This window comes from Sander vitreus, chromosome 7 (assembly GCF_031162955.1).
Source record: "Sander vitreus isolate 19-12246 chromosome 7, sanVit1, whole genome shotgun sequence".
Taxonomy (NCBI): Eukaryota; Metazoa; Chordata; class Actinopteri; order Perciformes; family Percidae; genus Sander; species Sander vitreus.
The window spans coordinates 2,623,160-2,646,913 of record NC_135861.1 but is presented as its reverse complement, the minus strand read 5'-3'; the positions used below and the strand labels follow the sequence as shown (position 1 = coordinate 2,646,913).

Genomic DNA, 23,754 nt, shown 5'->3' with positions numbered 1-23,754 from the left:
GAGAGAGAGATAGAGAGAGAGAGAGAGAGAGAGAGACAGACAGAGAAAGAGAGAGAGAGAGACAGACAGAGAAAGAGAGAGAGAAAGAGAGAGACACAGAGAGAGAGACAGATAGAGAGAGAGAGAGAGAGAGAGAGAGAGAGAGAGAGAGAGAGAGAGAGAGAGAGAGAGAGAGAGAGAGAGAGAGAAAGAGAGAGAGAGAGAGAGAGAGAGAGAGAAAGAGAGAGAGAGAGACAGAGAGACAGATAGAGAGAGAGAGAGAGAGACAGAGAGAGAGATGTTTCTGTGCTCTTTTATTTCCCATGTTACACATTATGTTCCCCTCTATCCTGATTCCTACAGGATCTTAAAAACAAATAAAGTAGTCTATGCCATGTCTGCAAATTCCAGCCTTTTGATAGCAGTGATTACTTGAGTAAGAGCACGTGATGAAGTTGTAAACAGTCTAAGGGTTAAACCATGAATGTCTAATTCAACTCCGCTGTGGTCCGCCTTCTGCTTCCTTCTCCAGAGCCGCTGTATCAGCACCGGTCATATGACAGAGATGCAGAGACCGCTGCTGCAGGACCAGGACCAGGACTCGGACTCTCTTTCTACACCGTCTGTATTTGGACCCGAAGGTAAGAGCAGTTTTACCTGCATGCTTTTGCCCGGTCTGTACGGAACCACTAAACATGCAGGAGTCGTGAGAGACTGCTGCAGCATGAAGACTCCGCAGTCTTCTTTTCCACTCTATCGCTTTTTGTAACGAGACTAAGGAACAACAAGTCTTGGGCGGATCCTAGTTTTCAAAACCAAAATATGGGCTTTTGACGGCGAAAGCTGCCAACATAACACATGTGTGGTTTGTGCGTTTAGCCCAAGAAGCAACATCACGTGCCAAAAAAGATGAAGCCGACGCGGAAGTGCCAAAAATTCTCTCCTCGAGCCCTCCTCTTGTCTTCGGGTCAAATTTGACCATTTGTTCCATGAAATGCTCTTCACAAGTAAAATTAAGGAGCAGTTTAGCATACTACTTTTATACAATGTTTGGTGTTTAATTTTATAGAATTATTCTGACTTCACTTTGACAGTCTGTGATTATCCATGAACATATTTTCCTTTTGATCTTAAATATTAGTCAAAATGATTCATACTTTCTGCTTTTTTAACTCCAAAGTTAGATAAATTCATATAGGCACCATGAGGTGTATTGACCATAAATTCCAAAAATGAGTGAAAAACTAGTGGTAATAAGTTGTTGTTGGTGTATATTGGTGGAAGTGGAAAAAAAGCGTTGAAAAATGCTACAAAAACATTGGAGAAAAAACCCGCTGAAGAGACAAAAACGCGGAAGGACAACACAAGGGTTAAGGCTGGCTCCAAAAGGGAATCATTCCCCATAGACTCCCATGTTAAGATGCCCAACTTTATAGCAGAATTAAACATGTCTACAGCCTGGTACCAAAAACGGTTTTCGTCTCAATAATTCAGTTACCCATTCATTACAACTGTACAGGGTGAAAATGGTATTATTCACCCGTTTAAATTACTGTGAGTCTTTTATAATAGTCGTAGGTAAAGCTACAAAACAACAGCAGTAGTAGCTCATTTTATTGTGTGAAAAAAACAAGCCAAAGATCTAAGAATTTAAATGCAACATGCAAATAACAACAAAAGCCTTTTGAATGAACAAATGAATGTTGCCTCACATATGCACAAAACTACGAGCCGATTTCCATGAAACTTCCATGGAAGGGTGTAGCATGCGCCAAGGAAAAGCCCATTACATTTTGGAGTGGATACTGGATACACAGATTGTTTGTCACTCTAATTAACATTGTGAGATAGGGCAGTGATTCCCAACCAGGGGTACTTCTACCCCAGGGGGTACTTTTACTGTTTCCAGGGGGTACGTGAAAAGACTGTAGAGTAGCTCAACAAATTTGAGAAAAAAAAAATTGAAAGTTTGATTAAAAGAAAGTCCATTCATTAAGCCAACTGTAACAGCTGAACACTACAGTTATGTAAGAGTTTATGAAAACTAGTTAGCAAGCAAGCAAAGAATGTTTGCTAAAAGTAATGAATGAATGGTAGAAATTACTAGCTAAAAGTAATGACTAAGCAGTTCAAATCATTAGCTAAAAGTGATGGAGAACTGGTTAAAATAGCTGAAACATGAAATAGTAAGCTAACAATTGAAATAGTTAGCTAAAAGTAATGGTTTAAACATTTAGCTTCACTCCAAGTAGTAGTAGCCTAGAAGGCTCGAAGTATAGGATTGCTGACCAAACCAACCTATGAAATACATGTGAAAATTTTAAAATATCCACTTTTAAATAATAAATAGTGCTATACAGTAAGAATATACATGAGAATTGATGAAGGGGTACCCAAGTTCATCTGACAGGGCTGTGGGGGTACCTCAGACTAAAAAGGTTGGAAAACATTGAGATAGGGCATGGCCTTGGCGGAGGTCTGCGCTCTCTAAATGTCGTTACCTTACGATATTGTTTTACCAAAATTTTCAGCTGAGGATGACGGTGAGCTGTGTGAACCCATTCCTTTTGCATTTATTATTTATTAACCAGAGCACTTTTGTTGTAAATAATTTACCAAGATTCCTGTTAAGTATTATTGTAAGTAAGGCATAAATAAGTATACATCATACTTTTTTACCTGAAACTGATTTCCATGTTGGTTTTGAAAGGAACGATGTCAGTGGTGAAGCTGGAGGAGTATCGAGAGCGGATTCGTAAAGAACTGGACAGCGCAGTGGACTTCTGGCTCAAATACTCTCATGACACTGTACATGGGTACTGTAGTTACACTTTTACATGCCTTTTGAAATGCCTTTTTGAAAAAATTGCCAGTTCATGGCTTTTGAGGAATACCACCAACTTGCATGCCAAGCAGTTGTGTACAGCTGTTTGTAGTGTGCATGATTTGCATGATTGCCTCTTTGCTGAAAGTGAAGCTCTGCTTTGTGTTTCAGAGGCTTCTTTACTTGTATTGGCCGGGATGGGAAGGTTTATGATGAGCTGAAGTATGTCTGGCTGCAGGGTAGACAGGTAAGTTTCTGTCATTATTAGGGGTGTCACCATTTCGATTTAAATTCCAAAATTAATCGAAATGAGCTTTCGATTTTCGACTATCGAAATCAGAAGTAGGATTGGCGATTCCCCCAATATTTTTTTCTCTCTCTCCACCCTCGTCTACTTGCGCACGTCTGAAGGGAAAAAAACGTCCCTTAGAAAAGAAACAGACACTGTGTAGCTTGCAGACACAGGGTAACGTTAGCTTCGCGGTAGCCTGCAGCTGCTCTTTTCCAGACAGCAGGGCCACTGCCGGAGTTAGAGATGATGGAGAAACAACACACTGTAAAATCCTCCTGCTTTTACTGAAGTCATTTTGCCTTCCCTGTGAGTGAGTAACGGAAACAAACAATGAAGGTAAAGAATGTGTGCTCCAACGGGACTACATAGTGCGTTCATGTACACCTTGTTAAGCTAATGGTGCATTCAATACTATTTCTGTAATTTTGAGAAACTTAAACAGTTGTTGTAAAGTACCTTTCTGCTATCTAGTGGCTCTTATTGTGGCATTGCTATCACTGTAAAAAGAAAAAGTTATATCGATAAATTGTGACCTTAAAAATCGAAAGTCAAATTGAACCGTGGATTTGGAGAATCGTGACTCCCCTAGGAATTATGCTGGCAGTGTAAAACAAGTAATCCATTGTAATGAAATGTGGTCATCAGATGAATATTTTGGCTCATTTATTTTCACAGGTGTGGATGTATTGTCGCCTGTACCGAACCATGGATCGCTTCCGCAAGCCTGAAATCCTCGAAGCAGCCAAAGCTGGTAAGTGTGTGTGAATGTAAAGCTTTAGATTCAGATTCAGCTAACCTGTTAGTGTTAGCACCACTGAAGTGTCGAGAGAGCAGGTTTCCGGTTCTCTCCTCGGCTGCGTCACTGATGGACTAATAATAATAGTTCATAGGTTCACAACATCAGCGTAATTTTTTTATTTAATCTCCGGCTCCATCCCACTCCTGCCCGCTCCCGTTGATTCCTATGCTCTATTCCGTCCCTATCACATTACCAACAGTGAAATTGACTCCTGTACAGCGGGACTCCAGCGATACGGTTGTCAATTTCACAACCGTGACCTTCGGGAGTCCCGAAAAATTGTCACCGTCTAGTCCAGACTTTGGACTTAAACGTGGCTGGGACATCTGTTATTTTCCTCAGCTCCCGTTGAAATCCTCTTCGGCTTGTTAACTTATGTTCAAGCATCCCTTGTTCGTGTGTTGAGCGCCACCTCGAGGAGCCATGGAGTAGCAACGCTGGCAGCAGGGAAATCTATATATTGCGCCTTATTTTATCACTTAAAATATTGACATTTAGCGTCAGCATATCGATTCCCATGTTCCATGTTAAACTTCATCTATTTTTCTCAGAAGATACTTTTTGTTGTCAAATGTATTATCTCATCTTTTTGACAAATTGCCAGTCATCATAATCCATCCCTTGCAAACATTTTTAGACAGATTGCAAATCAGTTCTTTGCAGTTGATTCAGATTTATATATTTGTATATTTTCACGATAAAAGTCTGGATGTTCAGCTGTTGTTAATGTTAACATTTGTTCGATGTGACCTCAAATTTTGTTACACATCCACAGGGGAATCTTTGCAACAGATGGTGCAGCGCGGTGTTCTTTCTTTTGTAGACTTAGGTGATTAATGACGGTCATGATAGTGTTTGCTCTGCGCTTTTATGTTTAATCATCACCAAGGCTTGGTAAAGTGCACAACATGTACAGTAAGTTAGTCACTCTTAGGAGGGAAACCTTGGATCAGCAAAATGTTATCTTTATAAGAACTAAGAAAAACAGCCATGCTTTTAGCTTGAGCACCATTTCTTTGTAACTCTAGTTAGGAAGGTTTGATACGGTTTTACGGTACAGTAACAGTAGGATGTGCCCACAAAGAGTCACGGGTTCTTTGAGGTTAAAACTAGGACTGCTTGATTATGGAGAAAAAAATAATCGCAATAATTTTGGTCAAGATTACTCATTCGCTCTTGCATTTGTTGCATTTATTAAACTTATTTTATTATTAAACATTTTGTAAGAATTTCTCCCATCTAGCGGTGAAATTGTATATGACAACCAACTGAATATTACTTTCTAGCCCCTTCCATTCCGATCACGTTTTAACTGCTACGTTGGCCGAACCCAAAATCACTCCGCCGCTGCTGTAGCCTATGCTACCAACTACAGGGAACAAAGTATAACTATTGTAATGCGATGCAAGGGTAGTTTTATTCCTAACATTATTCTATCAACAGACATTTACATCGATAGTCTGGCGTTATAATTTATTTGCCTCGGGTGTACTGTGGAGTGTGTAAGACTGCTTTTAATGGCAGGCTAGCAGATACTGTTGACTTGCACTAGCCTAGCACCAGCTGCAACTGGAAGGACTGGATGAAAAGTGTTGAACTGTCTCCACTGATAAATAACACACTGGCTAACTTGGAAATGAGGTCCTATGTCCAAAATTCTGAACCACCCCTTTAAAAAAACGTGAAACAGTTAAACAAATCAACAGTGAAAACACTGTGAACTGTGCAATTTCCCATTTATTTATTGATTTCTCTTGAATAATCAACCTACTTCAAAAGAGAAAAAATAATAATAACGTAAAACACAAATATATACAGTGCATACGGAAAGTATTCACAGCGCTTCACTTTTTCAACGTTTTGTTATGTTATAGCCTTATTCCAAAATGGATTAAATTAATTTTTTTCCTCAAAATTCTACACATAATTCCCCATAATGACAACTTTTTGCAAATGTATTAAAAATTAAAAAAACGAAGAAATCACTTGTACATAAGTATTCATCAAGCTCAAAATTGAGCTCAGGTGCATTCTGTTTCCACTGATCATCCTTGAGATGTTTCTACAGCTTAATTGGAGTCCACCTGTGGTAAATTCAGTTGATTGGACATGATTTGGAAAGGCCCACACCTGTCTATATAAGGGCCAACAGTACATGTCAGACCACAAAACAAGCATGAAGTCGGCAGGATTGTCTCAAGGCACAGATCTGGGGAAGGGTACAGGAACATTTCTGCTGCTTTAAAGGTCCCAATGAGCACAGTGGCCTCCATCATCCGTAAATGGAAGAAGTTTGGAACCACCAGGACTCTTCCTAGAGCTGGCCATCCCTCTAAACTGAGTGATTGGGGGAGAAGGGCTTTAGTTAGGGAGGTGACCAATAACCCGATGGTCACTCTGACAGAGCTCCAGGGCTCCTCTGTGAAGAGAGGAGAACCTTCCAGCACTCCACCAATCAGGCCTGTATGGTAGAGTGGCCAGACAGAAGCCACTCCTTAGTAAAAGGCACATGGCAGCTCGCCTGGAGTTTGCCAAAAGGCACCTGAAAGACTCTCAGACCATGAGAAACAGAATTCTCTGGTCTGATGAGACAAAGATTGAACTTTTTGGCATGAATGCCAAGCGTTATGTTTGGAGGACACCAGGCACCGCTCATCACCTGGCCAATACCATCCCTACAGTGAAGCATGGTGGTGGCAGCATCATGCTGTGGGGATGTTTTTCAGCGGCAGGAACTGGGAGACTAGTCAGGATTGAGGGAAAGATGAATGCAGCATTGTACAGAGACATCCTGGAAGAAAACCTGCTCCAGAGCGCTCTTGACCTCAGACTGGGGCGACGGTTCATCTTTCAACAGGACAACGACCCTAAGCATACAGCCAAGATATCTAAGATATATAAGGAGTGGCTTCAGGACAACTCTGTAAATGTCCTAGCGTGGCCCAGCCCGAGCCCAGACTTGAATCCCATTGAACATCTCTGGAGGGATCTGAAAATGGCTGTGCACCGACGCTCCCCATCCAACCTGATGGAGCTCGAGACATTCTGTAAAGAGGAATGGGCGAAACTGGCCAAAGATAGGTGTGCCAAGCTTGTGGCTTCATATTCCAAAAGACTTGAGGCTGTAATTGCTGCCAAAGGTGCCACAACAACAAAATATTGAGTAAGGGCTGTGAATACTTATGTACATATTATATTTTTGTTCTTTATTTCTTTGTCATATTGTCATTATGGGGTATTGTGTATAGATTTTTGATTGGAAAATAAGTAATTAAATCCATTTTGGAATAAGGCTGTAACATAATGCTGTGAATGTAAGCACTGTGAATACTTTCCGTATGCACTGTATAGAACACAAAAAGGATGAGTTTGAGAAGGAGCAGGCAGAAGCACAATGCTTATTAAGTCTTCCCCTGCTCTAAAGTATCATATTATCACAAAAACAAATATAAATGCATATACAAAATTGTAGGTCATACAACATGAACTTAATGGGCGCAGTGGTCGATCACCTGGTTGAATGGACAAAAAAAAAACACTGTTCTTCCTTCATACCGTTACTATTTAAACTAACCATTGTTCTCTAGCAGCAAAAAAAGGAGCCAGCATTGTGGCTTTTACATTTCCCATCATGTCTATATGAAGCCATAAAGAACTAGAGCTGCAAAGATATTTCGATTAGTTGTCAACTATTTCATTAATCGGAAATTATTTTGATAATGGATTTATTGATTTGTCATTTTTTAAATGGAAAAAAGTAAAAAGAAATCTGATTGCAGCTTCCTAATTGTGAATATGTTCTAGTTTCTTCTCTCCTCTGTGACCGTAAACTGAATATCTTTGAGTTGTGGAAAAAACGAGACATTTAAGGACGTCATCACAACATTTTTCTGACATCTTGTGTAGACCCAAACAACTATCGGTTAATCGAGAAAATAATCGACAGATTGACTGTGAAAAGAATCGTTATTTTTCAGCCATAAAACGAACAGTTACATGTTACGCCTACGTGTGTCTAAATGACATCTATACTTTAACAGGTAGATGAAGCCAGCAATGTAATGTATTCATGTCTAAATAAGGGATACATAGCTCATATTTATGTGTCTAATTATAGGATAATGTTCTATTGTTCTATTCTGCATCTTAGGAGGAGCGTTCCTGAGAAAGTTTGCCCGTGTCTCCAGCAGCCAGTGGAAGTGTGCCTTCTGCCTAACACGAGCTGGTAAAGCTGTCAAAATCCAGAGGACTATATTCAGCGAGTGTTTCTACATCATGGCCATGGATGAACTGGGCAGGGTCCTTGATGACAAGGACATGCAGGTACGAAAGCATTATGTAAACTATTATTATATTTTGGGCATTTTAGGTATTTAGTTGTATAGGACAGCTTAGACTTGAAAGGAGAGAGAGAGAGAGAGAGATTCAGCAAAGGGGTACGCAAGCTCCCTCTAGTGGTACGCGGATGGAATAAATTAATTTCAAAACCTAATACTGTAGAAATGCTACAACATTTCGGGCCCTATTTTAACGACCTAAGCGCACGGCTTGAAGCACCTGGCGCAGGTACGTTTAGGACGTGTACGAATCCACTTTATAGTTTTAACGGTGGAAAAAAGGGTTTGTGTGCCGGGCGCATGGTTCAAAAGGGTTGTACTTAGTGTCTTCATTAATTCATAGGTGTGTTTTGGGCGTAACATGCAATCAACCAATCAGAGGTCATCTCCCATTCCCTTTAAAAGCCAGGCGCGTTTGGACCTTGGAGCATTGCTGTTATGATGGCGGATTTGCACCGTAAGATTTTTATTTTTAATCTTTTGCATGTTTGTGTGCTGCTGCGCGTCCCTGTGTGTGTAACAAGTATAGTGTGTGCGTCCATTTTACTAATGCGCTGTTAAAATAACAATGAAATGCGGCGCTATTGACTTTAGACCAGGTTTTTGTTGGTCAATGGCGCGATCACTTCCCGCTGCCTCAAGATAGCAGATGGGCGCAGGGGCATTTGCTATTTAAACGACGTGGGCGCTGGATGGGAAATTGACCCTAGCAAAACTAAACTAAACTAGCAAAAACACTTGTGTCGGGCTTTGCGCTGCGCTGGGTACAAGATGGGGCCGAATAAAAATACTTAAACTATGATCAGTTAAAAGTCATTTAGAATAAGTCTTTCCTTACGTGTAATATGTTTTGTTTCGATATCAGCTTGCTAACGTTACATAGTTACGTTAATGAACGGAGTGCACGTACATCTATAATTAGTTACACTATATGATGGCAAGATAGTAAGCAGATGTAAATGTAGATGTTCTGGCATTTGTTATCTTTGGTATCTTTTTTTTATCTTATTATTTCTAGTCGATTTCTTATTTTTTCTGTATGTGTGTGAATGAGTATGTGTGTATGTCCAAGTAACTTGCTGCTTGTAACAGAATCATTTCCCAATTTGGGATTAATAAAGTCTGTCTATCCATCTATCTAAATGACTAAAACTCTGCAACGGTGACTCGAAACGGGAACTATTAGTAAGAGAAGTGTGGATGAGGAGGAGAATATTTTGATTTTGATATTTAGTTCTGCGCGTGCGCGAGACGTAATACGTCTCCATAACAGCAGGCAGCGCTAATTTGTATTGTCGCCCAAAAAATTTAAACCAGAAATGACGAACGCGTCACGTGGGTCTGGCTTCTCCCGAATTTCAAAGCCTACAATAATGGCGGCTCGTTCGGAATACGATCTCATATTTTACAAAGATAGTTCACCGAAACGTGTTTCTGAAAACATTTGAAGAGAGAAATAGGCCGTGCAGTTGCTGAATCTGTCTTCATTTCAGATCGACAAAGGTCGGTTTGAAAGATTTTCGTCAGATTTTGAGAGGCGTTCGTCACGCTCATCCCGCTCGCCATTTCCAGTAAGTGTTTTAACACAAGTGCACTGATTCGCTAGTCAAGGGCTAGCACTCCACCAATCAGATTGGTCATTGAGTCCGACTGCCCGCCTTTCGATTCAACGTGTCAAATTGGCCCAAATGAAGGCCGACGGCTCCTCTGACTGACGACGGCACAGAACGCACCGAACAGACTCGAGTCACCGACCTCGCCAGACTGTCCGACGGCCGATAATCAGGTTGGTGTGTCAGCGCCTTTAGAGAGTCTAATATTTTCTGGAGTGGTATGCGGTGTAAAAGGTTTGAGAACCACTGGTATACATAGGATAGAAATTGGTATATGAAATATGGTATGAATATCCCGGGTCCTCAAAGTTTTGGTGAAATGTCCTAACTTTTCTCCTTGCATTGTTTTAAAAAATACTTACTTTAAATGTCTTATTAGGGAGTTAGGGCTAACATTTTATGTGTTATTGTGGACATTAGTCTGGATCAACGGAAGTACATTACACGACGGAGGTCCTTCGCCTTCCATTCTCTGTGTGTAGCTGTTCTCAAACAATCAAGTTACACGCTGAGGATGACAGGTTTTACAGAAACTTGCTTGGTTCTTTCAGGGAATGATTGTAAAGATATACAAAGAATATGTTTATGGCGTTTCCTCTCTAACTGGGATTTTTTGGGAGCGATTGGTGGGCTTGCTGTGGACAAAGTACACACGGAGATACACTGGTAAGATCTAATGAGGTTTAACCATGTATCAGCTGATTTAAATAGCTCACGTTACTGTATTGTGTCAACAGTTAACTTCATGCGTCCGGAGCTTAGCGCCGCCCAAGACGATTGTGATTGGTTTAAAGAAATGCTAGTCTATATCAACGACGTTTCATTTCCGGGATTTCTCCGGTGCCGCCGGAAATTCCGCTGGATATCCCTAATTTCGGCCAGATGTCCGTCACCTTCCTCTTTCTTTGTGTTGGCGTTCTAACCTCCGGTGGATTTCTGAGGACTATGGTTAACTGCTCCTCAGATCTCTGCAGGGTAAATCCAGACAGCTAGCTAGACTATCTGTCCAATCTGAGTTTTCTGTTGCACGAATAAAACTACTTTTGAACGTACACAAACGAGTTCCTTCCCTAGGCTATTTTGCAGAGGCACCGTTGCTCCGTCCGGCGCTTAGCGCCACCCAAGACGATTTAAAGAAATTCCAATAAACCAGAGCACATTTTTCCCCCATCTAAGAATGCTGTGTGGACTAGCCAGACCCTCCTCCGCAGCGCTGTGGAGGAAGGTCTGGCAATGCGAGACTATAGAAATGCAAATAACCCAGAGCGTTTTTTTTCTTCTCCTATCCCAGAATGTGTCTGTGGTGTAGCCAGACCTTACTCCACAGCACTGTGGAGATAGAGCTGGCAATGAGAGACTATGTGGACATACCCAAGGGTGTATAGTGTACTGTAGTGTGTGATGTATGTTCTTCATGTTATGTCTGTCGATGTCTGATGTAGGGACTATTTGTTTGTATCATATGTCTGATGTCCTGTCATGAAGTGCCTTGCGACTGTGCCGCAAACCCCTCTGCCCCACGGGGACAATAAAGTTATCTACTACTACATACACAGTTCACACAGTTCATTCAACTTACATGTGGAAGAGTAATATGGAAGGTTTCTTTTCTTTGTAAAACATACCTGAACGTGTTGGATCCTTCGATAACCGCCCACACATTCTTACACCATCACTCTGACTGGCCGGCCTCTGCTCTGTTGTGTCGCTAGCTGGAGGCTGAGCAGATGATGAAGCAGTTGATCTACTGGGTGAAGGAGGACTCGTCAGGCCTGGGCAGGCCCCAGCTTCCCGGAGACGTTCCCACCAACAGCATGGCCGTTCCCATGATGCTACTGTGTCTGGTGCAACAGCTGACTGACGGCCGAGGTCAGGAGGTCGTTCACAAGTACAGAGAGCTGGCCAGCTGGTGCGTGGAACAGATTCTACAACACATCCAGGTATGGACACAAATCATGACTGATGCATTGTGCCTAAAACAGGGCTGCTCCTTTTCCATTGTCGCGGGTGCTTCTGATTTTTCTTCTCCTCGGGGGGGAAAAGACTGTGTTGCATTGTGGTATACTGGAGTAAAATGTAGGCTACATTATATGTACACTCACATTAGCAGGGCATTGTGGGTATTTTATAGTGGACTATATAGTGAATTAAAATTAACCGCGGAGAATTCGAACACCATTACAAAATGGCGAACACACTATATAGTATAGTGCACGGTTTCCGTGATAGGGAACAGTTTCAAACACAGCAGATGACGTGCTTATATGTCTTGCTTTGTCCACAAACTGAAAGATATTCAGTACAGCTGCAAGAATAATTATTTGTAAACTAATAAATTAATCACCAACTATTTTGTTAATCGATGAATCGGTTTGAGTCATTTTCATCTTTTTAAATGTGAAATATGTTGTAGTTTCTTCTCTCCTCTGTGACAGTAAACTGAATATCTTTGAGTTGTGGACAAAAACAAGACATTTGAGGACGTCCTCTTGGGCTCTTGAAAACAGCGATCCGCATTTCTTTTCACCTTTCGCGTCACAGCATCGCGCCAGAAATGGGCCGAAAATTAGCGGCGCTACCTGGGTGTCCTGTTTGAATTTGATTACAAGATTTCCTTTTTTCTTCTCTTGTGACTTGGTACAGAGAGACGGCACAGCTATTTTAGAGAATGTGTCACCGGAGGGAGCGGAGCTGCCGGGTTGCCAGGGCCGACTGCAGAACCCAGGTAAACACTTGACTCGTGATGTTCCAGCCGGTGACAGTTCATCCACAGCATCCATCCACTCTGATGAACTGAAACAACATGAACAGATTCAAGGACAAGAAAAAGAGTCCGCTTTAGAAGTGATGAGAAACGGCACGAAGCTGAGACCAACAATCCAATATATAATATATAACAAATCAAACTTTATTGGGGCGACCTGTAGCTCACCCAGTAAGAGCGTGCGCCCCATGTACGCTGAGTCCTGATTCGTTTAAAAGTTGACTAACTAATCTATCAGTCAGCCAGATGATGGCAAACGCAGCTAGAGTTGTAACAATTCCAAATTTTGCTTTACAATTGTCTCAGAAATAATTGTGATTAACAATATAATTGTCTCTTTCAGTCAAATAAAAAAAAGTTTTAATCTGTTACTTTTTTAAACAATACAATACAACATGTGACCCAGATAATATAGTAACTTAAATACAGAGCCTATGAAGTAAACAACGCCTCTTTATCATAAAATATATTTTCTAACTGTACCCCCCCTTATCATTTCTGTTGTTATGAACGTGTCTAACAATTGAACCACGAGCCTCCTTGAGCTCATCACTTTTATGCATGATAAGGAGCTATCGGAGATCTACCCCAACTTTTGGACTGAGGATTGCACGTCCTCTGCCAGTCACTGTGGATCAAGCAGAGAGGAGCTTTTCAAAACCTAAAGTTGATCAAGTCGTACCTGAGGTCAACCATGTCCCAGGAACGGCTCACTGGCCTTTCCGTCATCAATATCAATCTCTCAGTAGGGGAGCAGATTTCATACGATAACATCATTGATGATTTTGCATCAAGGAAGGCCAGAAAGGTCAGGTTTTAGTTTGTTTGTGTTTTCTGTTCTTAGTGCTATAGTGTAATAATTAGATTCTCTTTAGTGTGTTTTCACATTTGTGTGCTGAAGGATTAGTGCTATTTAGACTATTCTATGTTTTATTTGTATATTCTTAATATTTTATATTATTGTTGCTCTCTGCTCTTGTTAGATGTTTTATATATCTGATGGTATATATTCTTGGCACATTTTTTATATATATATAATTTTTCTTTTTTTATTATTATAACACAAGTGAAGAGAACATTTCTCAAATGCACAAATCCTTCATTAGAACATTTGAAAAGCACACTTAAGAGAATCCAGTTATTGAACTATTGCAATTACAACAGGAAACACTTTTTAAGGTGAACAGTCTCCACCTCCAACATTGCCAAAAGACAATGAACACAATTCTGCTCGAGGGGGGTCTCGCCCTGAGTGTAATTCAATGTAGAACCGCCACTGTCAACAATTACCAGTCATACGCCTTAAGGATTTAGCTATGTTAGTTAAACAAAGAAACAGCTTTTATTTCTTTTTGAAATGGACGATTAGACCGTTACTGTTATGGGCCTGAGCACAGTGAGTGTGTGGGGGAGGCTTGGGGTTGAGCTCTTTTCCTCGTCTTTTGTTTTTTCATTTTTCCATTTTCCTTTTGGTCCTTCCCTTCGTGCTGACCCGGCCTGACTCAGGCCACGCCCTGGAGGCCGGCTGGTTCCTGCTCCAGGTCAGTGCGGAGCAGGGGGACGCAGAGCTCCGGCAGACGGCCATCAACAAGTTTGTGGAGCTGCCGTATCAGAAGGGCTGGGATAAAGAGCACGGAGGCCTCTTCTACTTCCTGGATGTGGATGGTCACTGCCCCACACAGGTGAATGTATTTATTTATTCACACATATTGGCATCAGAATCATTTCAAACAGTCATAGCATCAGCAGTGGGAATATCGCAGTCTGCACTCAGCCGTATCATAGCACCAGTACTTAACGCTTTGCTACAGCGCAATTGACGGTATAGTGGGCGGAGAAAGGCGCTGATTACCCGATGAACTGCAGGTTTGGTAAATACGACGTAAGCTGAAGTATCACAGCGTGCTGATAACGCTACGTTTGCAAATGTACGTACACAAGGGCCTCAGCGTACTCAGGTGGTAACTCAGGTCACATCGACAGTACATGCAAATAACTTCTAGTCTTGTGGAGAGAACCATCGAGCTTTTTATTTTGTCGGACAGTGGATGCTGTTGTATGTTGACATTGACACATTTTCCTCAGATGGCAAGTGTAAACAGACAATAGGCTACAGAAATGCAAAACTTGGCCTACTCACCAGAATTAAAAGCCAAAATGAAAGTATAAAAATAGAAAAAATCCCAAATATCTTTGTGTCGCTGACAAACTGACAGTTACTCGTTGTCGCTACAGTCCTCATTTATTATACTAATTTTGCGCTCCTGGTTAGCGTTCAATGGGGCAATTTTTGGCTCCTAACAATCACAAAAACAATGTAATCGAGAAAACCGGTTATTACATTTTACACAAAACTCTTTTTTTTTTTGTGTTCTGAACGAGGAATTCAAAAAGTTCAACCGGTAAAAGTGTTAAAGGGAAATGTCGCAGTTGAAGGTGTTTACACTGTTGATGTGTTTAACTGTTTTACTGTTCAATAAATGCAATAACTTGCAGCCCTTGCGTTAAAAAAATGACCTTTGTTTCACAGCCTTGCACTTCAGAACTATAACTTGTTTACCCACACCTCCCCCTGCTGCATGGCTGATGTAATTACCTTCATATCTTAAAATTCATATAAAATGCATCCTGTGTGATCCTGCGTGTGTGTTGGAGCAGCTGGAGTGGAGTATGAAGCTGTGGTGGCCCCACTGTGAGGCGCTCATCGCCTTTCTGATGGCCTACAGTCAGACCAAGAAGCCAGAGCTGCTGGAGACATTCTCTCAAGTGTATGACTACACCTTTAACCATGTGAGGTTACATTTCCCATTACTTATTTTAAGATATTCAACATTTTAGGAAATACACATTAAAAGATCACATATACTTTATGTGGATGGAACTTCTGAAGTGTGTTAAATGTATGGTGAATATACAGATTTTTTTTATATACGTACTGTAGAAATGTAAAATATATTTCATACGAGTTAGCCCTAATAGAGTGTGTGTGTGTGTGTGTGTTTTTACAGTTTCCTGATGCTAAGAACGGCGAGTGGTTTGGCTATTTGACACAAGAAGGGAAAGTGACTCTGGATTTTAAAGGAGGCCCCTTTAAAGGTAAGAACATTATTGCGATGGAGAATTAACTGAATGCTAAAGCAACAGAAAAACCTATCAAATGTAATGCAAGTGGAAGACAGACAACAAAGACAACAGATGGGCACCAATACAGCGAGGAACAGGCAAGTGCGGACTGGCCATCTGGCATACCGGGCACTTTCCCAGTGGGCCGATGTGCTTTTTGGGCCGACCACCAACACTTTTTATTTATTTATTTTAATTTCTTTTTGTCCGGCCCATGAACCGGCCCATAAAAGTGGTAGGGCTAGATCAGCGGCCCACAGATTTTTCAATTGACACTGGGCTGGCCCAAAACACTTGGGTTTTTCCATACACCCCCTACTTTGACAATGAAATCGACTAGTCCGTAACGGTGTGCGGCGTGAAAGATAAACACACAGTGACAGGAGAACTGGGAAGTACACAAACAGGTAGGAAGCAAGACGAGTCTAAATGTGAAAATGAAACAAAGGTGCAGATATTATTAGGCTATATTAGCCTACCTTTCATTCATCAAAGTAGCCTACATCTTAATAATAAGCAAACAGGGAACAGGTGATGTTCTCGTAGTTGGAGGTTGGAGCTCTGAGTGAAGCCAAGACTCTTAAGGGGAACTCCACTGGGGGGGGGGGGTCTGATATATTGCCTCAAGTGATCCCTTGTCATTTAAATGTAATACCAATAACTTACGTTACCAGTCAGTTTCTTCTTAGTGTCAAGAAGAAACACTAGATGGCAGAAGGGTACTCTACAAAAACGTATCGTTTTTAACGAGGTGCACCTGAATGCACCATGACATCACTTGAGACCATTTATCAGACTTCACACAGCTCCCTCTGGAGGCACTAAAGGCTTTAAACATTGTTTTCATACATGCAGTACTACTCCCCAACAGCTAGAAACAAACGCTTATCATTTCACTTTATACTGTGCTTTAGTGATGCATACAGTATGCAACAGCCACACAGTGAACATGTCGCCCTTGGTCCGAAATCACATACTCTGTACTACTACTCAACTAAGTAAGTATTATATGTAAGCTATTGTTCAACACACAGTACTTTTGTGTAAATAGACAGTAGTGTGTATCTCTTCAGACTCACTAAGCTGTAATTTTCAACATCACTTTCTGAGAGCCTTCTTTTCGTTGAAGACGCGTAACCATGGTAATCCCTGCCAACCTCCGCTCTAGCGGCATCGCCAGATTGCGCTTAAATTACTGAAAGAGGCGAATAACTAGACCAACAGTCGTTTAAATATGTTGAAATGGAAATTAGAGCATTATTGACATTACAGAGCTCCCTTGGTTTCTGTCCGTTCGTCTACTATGAATGTTGTCGTTACTACCGCATTGAATTGTAAGATATGTATGCCAGCGTAGTTTCCAGTATTCATACTGTAATATTTAACCAGAAATAGTATGCAATTCGCGTACTATTGGTTTCATACTTAGGTATCGGACTCATATACTGTTTTAGCTACTAAATTGTACGTTAGCATGGCATTTCGAATGCAACCCTTGAGGCCCCGGAGCTGTTTCCTGCTTTGCCGGGTTAGTAAGATATTTGTGTGTTTCTCTTCTTTAGGGTTTTTCCACGTGCCTCGCTGCCTGTACATGTGTGAGCGTATCCTGGATGATCTGCTGGCCAACACAAAGGACTGAGCATTCTGCCATGAATGTTGTATTGATGGGATTGAATCTGATTTGTCTGTACACTAAATCAAGCTACAAGAATCAGGTTGTAAAGCAAATTGCACTAATTTTCAAATATACATCCGCTGTAAAGTTATTTGTTTATCTCATCACAGACATCCAGTCACTGAGCAGCTTATAACATTTGTTGTGAAGCTATATTACAGAAATATTACTGCATAAAACAGTAGTCTTCTTTATATAGCTTCTGGCCACCAGTGGCTTTATATTGACATTAAAGGACTATAACTTTCTTGATCAAAATAAATCATGGTTTTTCTTACTTTGCACCTGCCTGACATCACGTTATTCTGCCTATAAGTGGCTGAGGACATATCCTACCATTGCGTTTGTTAACATTCTTCCTGTGATGAATTTTATAAGCTGCTCTGTGACTGAATTACAGGAGACAACGATCCAGGATACCTAATATGAAAAATCCTGCGTCAGGGCTGATATTCAGACATTCACACTCGCCCTGACTTCGAATCGCAATTAAGGGGCTTTCACACCGGCCTCATATAGTTCAGTTAAATCGACTAAAGGTTTTTTGGTGCGGTTCATTTAAGGTGTGAATGCAGCAAACACGCTCTGATGAGCACCAAAAGTGGACCAAACGCGCGTACCAAGACCTCCTTGATGAGGAGCACGCTTTCAAACAAACTGTGGCGATCACGAAACTGCGCCAACTATGTGTTCTCCGCAAGGCTGAGCTAAATGGCTGTAGCAGCTTGCAATGTTTCTGACACAGAAATAGACAGCGGTCAAGCTCGCTGTCACTCGCATCTCCGTGGTCAAACCAGCCGCCCCTAAAGTTGGGAGACAGACGCCGTCAGAGCAGAGCGAAGACTCCGTGAGCAGAGCAGACGTAGTAACGTCAGATTATTTAAATGAAATGAGCTGGTTTGACCATGGAGATGCAAGAAACATGCACTAGTCCAGAACACAGGACCTTCTTCCTGTATTTGGTTTCTTGCTCCCGCCCCAGAATCATCTGACCAATAAAGCTGCAGAGACATAGACCAGACGGACGACCCTCGGCAGAAAAGGCAGTTGGACTGATCAGTGTCCCCGAGTTGGTTAAAAAAAAGTGCCTCGGAACACACCAAAGCGATGAGACGTAATATAATATATTATTAATAATATTATATATTAGTAATATAATACGTCTCCATAACAGCAGGTGGCGCTAATCTGTATTGTCGCCCAAAAATGAAAACTGGCAGCTGATTGGACGAACGGATCACGTGGGTCTGGTTTCTCCGGAAATTCAAAGCCAGACTGTCATGGCGGCTTGTTCAGAATACGATCTCATATTGTACTGAAATAGTTCACCGAAACGTGTTTCTGAAAACATTTTAAGCGAGAAATAGGCCGTGTAGTTGCTGAATCTGTTCAGTTTAAAAGCTTTTCGTCAGATTTTGAGAGACTCTAGTCACGCTCATTCCGCTCCCCGTTTCCGGGTTAGCACTCTACCAATCAGATGGGTCATTTGAGTCTGACTGCCGGCAGTGCCCGCCCCGTCGATTATACATGTTAAATCGGCCAAAATGAAGGCCGACGGCCCCTCCAACAGACGACGGCACAGAACACACCGAACAGCCTCGAGTCACTGACCTCGCCAGACTGTCCAACGGCCGATTATCGGCTCGGTGTATCCGGGCCTTAAGAGGAGTGAACGTTGCGTGGTTTGTAGTGACGCATTCTGGTTCGCTTGGATGTTTCTCGGTGTGAAATGAAACCGGACCAAGGGGGCATCGCTCCAAGTTTACAAACTCATCCACTGATTCGGACCAAAACAAATAAACTACAGGTGTGAATACAGACACAGGGAGAACCTTTAAACTCCACACAGAAACAACTCTGTATACTTGATGGAGTCCCAACCCAGGACCTTTCACGCTGTGAGAACATTGTCCCTCCCTCATCATACATATTAAAACATAAACACAACAAATGTTTTATATAAAAATGTGCCTTCTACATGCACGCTTAACTTTTCAGCCAACTTTAAAGGATGATGTATCTTTACATCCTATTCATTTCAGTTTCACGGAGCAACCGTACGGAAGCAAATTAGAGACACAGGTATTTAAATACTAAATATTTTACTTGCACTTCTTTGAAAACAAAATATTAATTTTGTGATTTGCCATTTTAAAAGCTGAATTTGATTATTTCTTTTCAATGGTCACAAATTCAGATTTCAGTTTTACAATTTAAAAAAATAGATTTAAGTTGTAATTTATTTTTGGCTCATTTTATTAGCCAAACGTAACCCATTTATTGTGGTATTATTTTGTTTATATGTTTGTTTCCTATGACATTATGTCTGTCAGCATATTGATTTAAACGGACTGATATTATATAGTTGTTTTAAGAGTTTTTAAGGGTTATTGTTGCTAGCTTGAATTTGCGTGAATAAAATGAATTTTGGGGCGTGTTTTAAAATATACACTGAACATTTCCATCATAACAAGTAATTGTAGAGATGTACCGATACCAGTATCGGTATCGGCTCTGATACTGCCTAAAACGCTGGTATTGGTATTGGGAAGTACTGGAGTTTATGCACCGATCCGATACCACGTAATAAAGCCCTAAAGAAAAAATACGTTAAAGTAGTTTATTTATGTTCTTTCTCCGTTATAACTGACTGTCAAACTGCAGAATAACAGAAGTTCTGGGGCGTTCATTGTTCATGTTTCAGAAAGAGTTTAACCTGAGCCAAACCGACAACAAAGATAGAAATAATATCACATCCATACAGGGATAGTAGTATACAGCTGTTAAAACATAATAAAATATATGACACGCTGGTATCGGATCAGCACTCGGTATCGGCCGATACGCAAGTTCATGGATCAGAATCGGTATCGGTAAGCAAAAAATGGTATCGGACCATCTCTAAGTAATTGTGCCAAAGCGATTTCCTTCAGATCACGGAAGATTATGAACTGTGAATCAGGTTTTATAATATATGATAAAATAACAGTGATCTGGGAGGATTACATGTTTTCCTGAAAGAGCTGAAGAGTGAGACCTCGTCACAATCTTTGAGGATGCTGTCATCTGGTGTTGACACGCAGAATTACAGTGTTGGTCTCAAGTTTAGAGAACTATTTACCCGTGTTTGTTTTGGACTTTATAAATGAATAAAAAAACCCAGCTTGCATTAAAACAAAAATGTATTCATATACATCTTCACTGCACAAATAAACAATATTACATGCATCAGTTTCTCTACTGTGCTTTCAATGTTACAAAAAACAAACGGCTATCACTTCAATTTGACAGGAAACTAAGTCTAAAGGAAACAAAGAGGATGATCACGGGAAGGTCAAACAGGAAAGTCCGAAGAATAAAATCTTAACAGTCGTCGCTGGAGGTTACAGAGAGTTCATCTGACATCTGGAAAATCTAAAGCAAATTTTGACCAGAAACCAAAATAAGTCTCTAAATCAGGGGTCTTCAATGTTTTTAACCCAAGGACCCCTTAACTGAAAGAGAGAGAGAGAGAGAGCAGGGATCCCCTACTATATATATTGTATAGAATTAAGTTGTATATAAAACGGGCCCTCAATAACGTGAAGGGCAGCCTAAAGCCTTTATACATACCTTTTTTGCATAGAATAACAAGCCATTAAAATAGCCTAGTAATTGTTGATTTTATGAAAGGTAAACATACATGTGGCCCAGTGAATCCTCAGGATGAACTGTATCTGTGGATGGCCTTAGTGACTACCTTACCTATAGGCCAGTAAGCCTATCATCAGTGGGGATTTATCTTTGCTTATAATATGTTGGATTCATTTTAGGACTTTTTAATTTTATGAAAAACAATAATTTGGAGGCCCCCCTGCAAGCGGTCCTGGACCCCCTGTTGAAGATCCATGCTCTAAATTATTTAAATTTGTGCATTTTTTTGTCTTATGTTTTAAATCATATCTTAAAAGCCCTCAGATTTATGTTGTTACCCTGCAGCATGAAGCATTACTACTCATTTATTACTAAATGATTTACAGCGTAGAGTCAGGTTTGGACCTCCAGAGACCTGCAGACCTTTCCAGAGATGGTTGGGTCTAAGAGGAAAGTTTCTGGATCTTCAGTTCTAGGAGGAAACTTTCTGGATCTTTGAGTCTCGGAGGAAACTTTCTGGATATTTGGTTCAAGGAGGGAAGTTTCTAGTCGACACATGAACCTGCCGCGTGTCCTCACAAGGTGAAAGATGAGCTGCTTTTTTGCTGGATCCGTTCACCGAGCGGCGGGGCGCTGTAGCTTTTCCTCAGACACCACAGGTCCTGGAAGATCCTCCTGAAGTGGTTTCTGAACTTCAACCCAACGAAGGCGTACAACACCGGGTTCAGGCAGCAGTGCAGGTAGGCGACGGTCTGCGTCACCATCTTGGCCGCCTGCAGGATGTCCGAGTCTTGGCACGACTGCAGCTCGAACATGTTGGCGGTGTCGTAGAGCAGCGTGACGTTGTAGGGCAGGTGGCAGACGATGAAAACCGCCACCACGGCCAGCACCACTCGCATCGCCTTGTGCCGCTGGAAGCTTCTGGCTTTACGCAGGGTGACGATGACGGCGGTGTAGCAGCAGACCATGACAAGCAGCGGCAGGAAGAAGCCCACGGCCAGCTGGGTGCTGGGGACCGCCATCTTGGTATGCAACGCTGTAGTTTTGTCCGTGAACCTGAACTCGCAGATGTACTGTGGAGGCCTGGAGGACTGGTTTCTCTCCTCCTCTTCCATGAAGGTGTCCATTCTGTGGGACGGCTGGTACCAGCTGTAGAAGTAGAAGGTTGGGACGGACAGCAGTAGGGCGGAGGCCCAGACAACGGCGCAGATGAGGCGGCTGTACGCCAGCGAGCGCAGTCTGAAGCTGCGGCGGGCCTGGACGATGGCGATGTAGCGGTCGGCGCTGATGCAGGCGAGCAGCAGCATGCCACTGTACAGGTTCACGCTGTAGGAGCCGCACAGCAGCTTGCAGGCCACCGGCCCCATCGGCCACGCCAACAGCTCGTTGTAGACGATAAGAGGCAGCGTCACCACGAACAGCAGGTCTGCGATGGCCACATTCAGCAGGTAGACGTCCGTCATGGACTTGGTACTCTTGTAGAAGGCATAAGTGACGATCACCAGGCTGTTCCCTACGAAGCCCAGGATGCAGATGATGATGTGGATGTACGGTATGACCACCAGCTCAACTCTGTGCATGTTCTGGTATGAACAAGGTTCTTCAATCGGGTAGTCAAAATCAGTGTAGTTGTAGTCGTAATCTAATTGGTAGAACATTTCCTCCTCTGAGTTGCCCATCTTCTTCCACTGTAAACATTCACAGATCAGAGAGAGAACATCAAACTGTGCAGTGATGATTTCTGATGGAGTGAGTCAGTAGTTTGATATCAGTGTTGTTGGAAAGATTTAGCTTTTCAGTAATGAAAAAGGGAAAACAAACACACAAGTTTAAAGATATTTTACTGCACTACTCTAATTTACTTAATGAGATTTTGTGCAGGTGAAATTAAAGACAACAGCCAGTCTTCAAGATAAGCTACAGTAAACAACTGCTGGCTGTAGCTTCATATTTAGTACAAAGACATGACAGATTGTCGCAGAGGAAAAGGAGTTGACTAAATGACACTGAAAAGAAGTCGATCTGTAGGTACAAGGTTCAGTTATTAACGTTTTGTTAAGAGGTTTGATGATCTCAGTCTCAGAAACCAGCACATCAGAAAGATAACTGGAGTCCTGAAGCTTTGAAGATGTAAACATTTGCATTTTAAAACATAAAATCAATCACGCACCTTTGAGGAAGCCAGCGGAGAAATGTGAGGCAGTGATCATATGTCGACAGCTGGTCAAACTGGTTTACAGCCTGGAGGAAACATTTCTTTGGCAGCTGAGCTGCTTTTAAACACATTGTGAAATTGAAACAATACTTTAATCAGGTTTCATGCAAATGTGCTGTTGTTAACACTTGTATCTTTTGTGATACACAGAAAAGGAGATCCACATTAATATACAGTTGTGTTCAAAGTAATAGCAGTCCAGCATCACTAACCTCATAAATCAAATTTTTTGGTAGAAGTGATATTTCTACATGGAAAATAATTTACTAGTAAGTGAGTCATAGAAAACCAACAGACCCACCAGTCATGACATAATGCTGCTCATTCTGTGTAATTGAATCTGTAATTGAAATGGGCATGTTCAAAATAATAGCAGTGTTGTGTTCACTTAGTGAGGTGATTGATTCTGTGAAGAAACAGGGGTCAGTTATGGCCCATATTTAAGGAAGGAAGGAAGCAAATGTTGTGCATGCTGGTTATAGTGCATTTCACACTGAAAT

General features: G+C 41.6%; 1 protein-coding gene and 1 pseudogene across 2 annotated transcripts; one reads left to right on the top strand and one right to left on the bottom strand.

The window, feature by feature from the left end:
* Nucleotides 1-455: 455 nt before the first annotated feature.
* renbp (renin binding protein) lies at nt 456-17,688 on the top strand. Its single transcript, XM_078254202.1, has 11 exons — nt 456-620; nt 2,690-2,795; nt 2,975-3,050; nt 3,771-3,846; nt 8,045-8,217; nt 11,557-11,784; nt 12,488-12,569; nt 14,115-14,290; nt 15,267-15,398; nt 15,617-15,704; nt 17,294-17,688. The coding sequence occupies exons 1-11, from the start codon at nt 464-466 to the stop codon at nt 17,368-17,370; spliced, it is 1,371 nt and encodes a 456-aa protein (XP_078110328.1). The 5' UTR covers nt 456-463; the 3' UTR covers nt 17,371-17,688.
* A 2,882-nt stretch (nt 17,689-20,570) lies between these two features.
* LOC144520468 (C-C chemokine receptor type 6 pseudogene) lies at nt 20,571-23,273 on the bottom strand (annotated as a pseudogene). The gene is made up of 2 exons (XR_013502226.1): nt 23,210-23,273; nt 20,571-22,727 (listed from the first exon to the last, which is right to left on the bottom strand). The product of XR_013502226.1 is annotated as a C-C chemokine receptor type 6 pseudogene (transcript).
* Between the last annotated feature and the right edge of the window lie 481 nt (nt 23,274-23,754).

Coding starts and splice junctions, on each gene's coding strand:
- renbp (XM_078254202.1), top strand. CDS start 464: ATGTCTAATTCAACTCCGCTGTGGTCCGCCTTCTGCTTCCTTCTCCAG. Junction 3,051..3,770: donor TCTGGCTGCAGGGTAGACAG/GTAAGTTTCTGT, acceptor TTATTTTCACAG/GTGTGGATGTATTGTCGCCT. Junction 3,847..8,044: donor CCTCGAAGCAGCCAAAGCTG/GTAAGTGTGTGT, acceptor TCTGCATCTTAG/GAGGAGCGTTCCTGAGAAAG.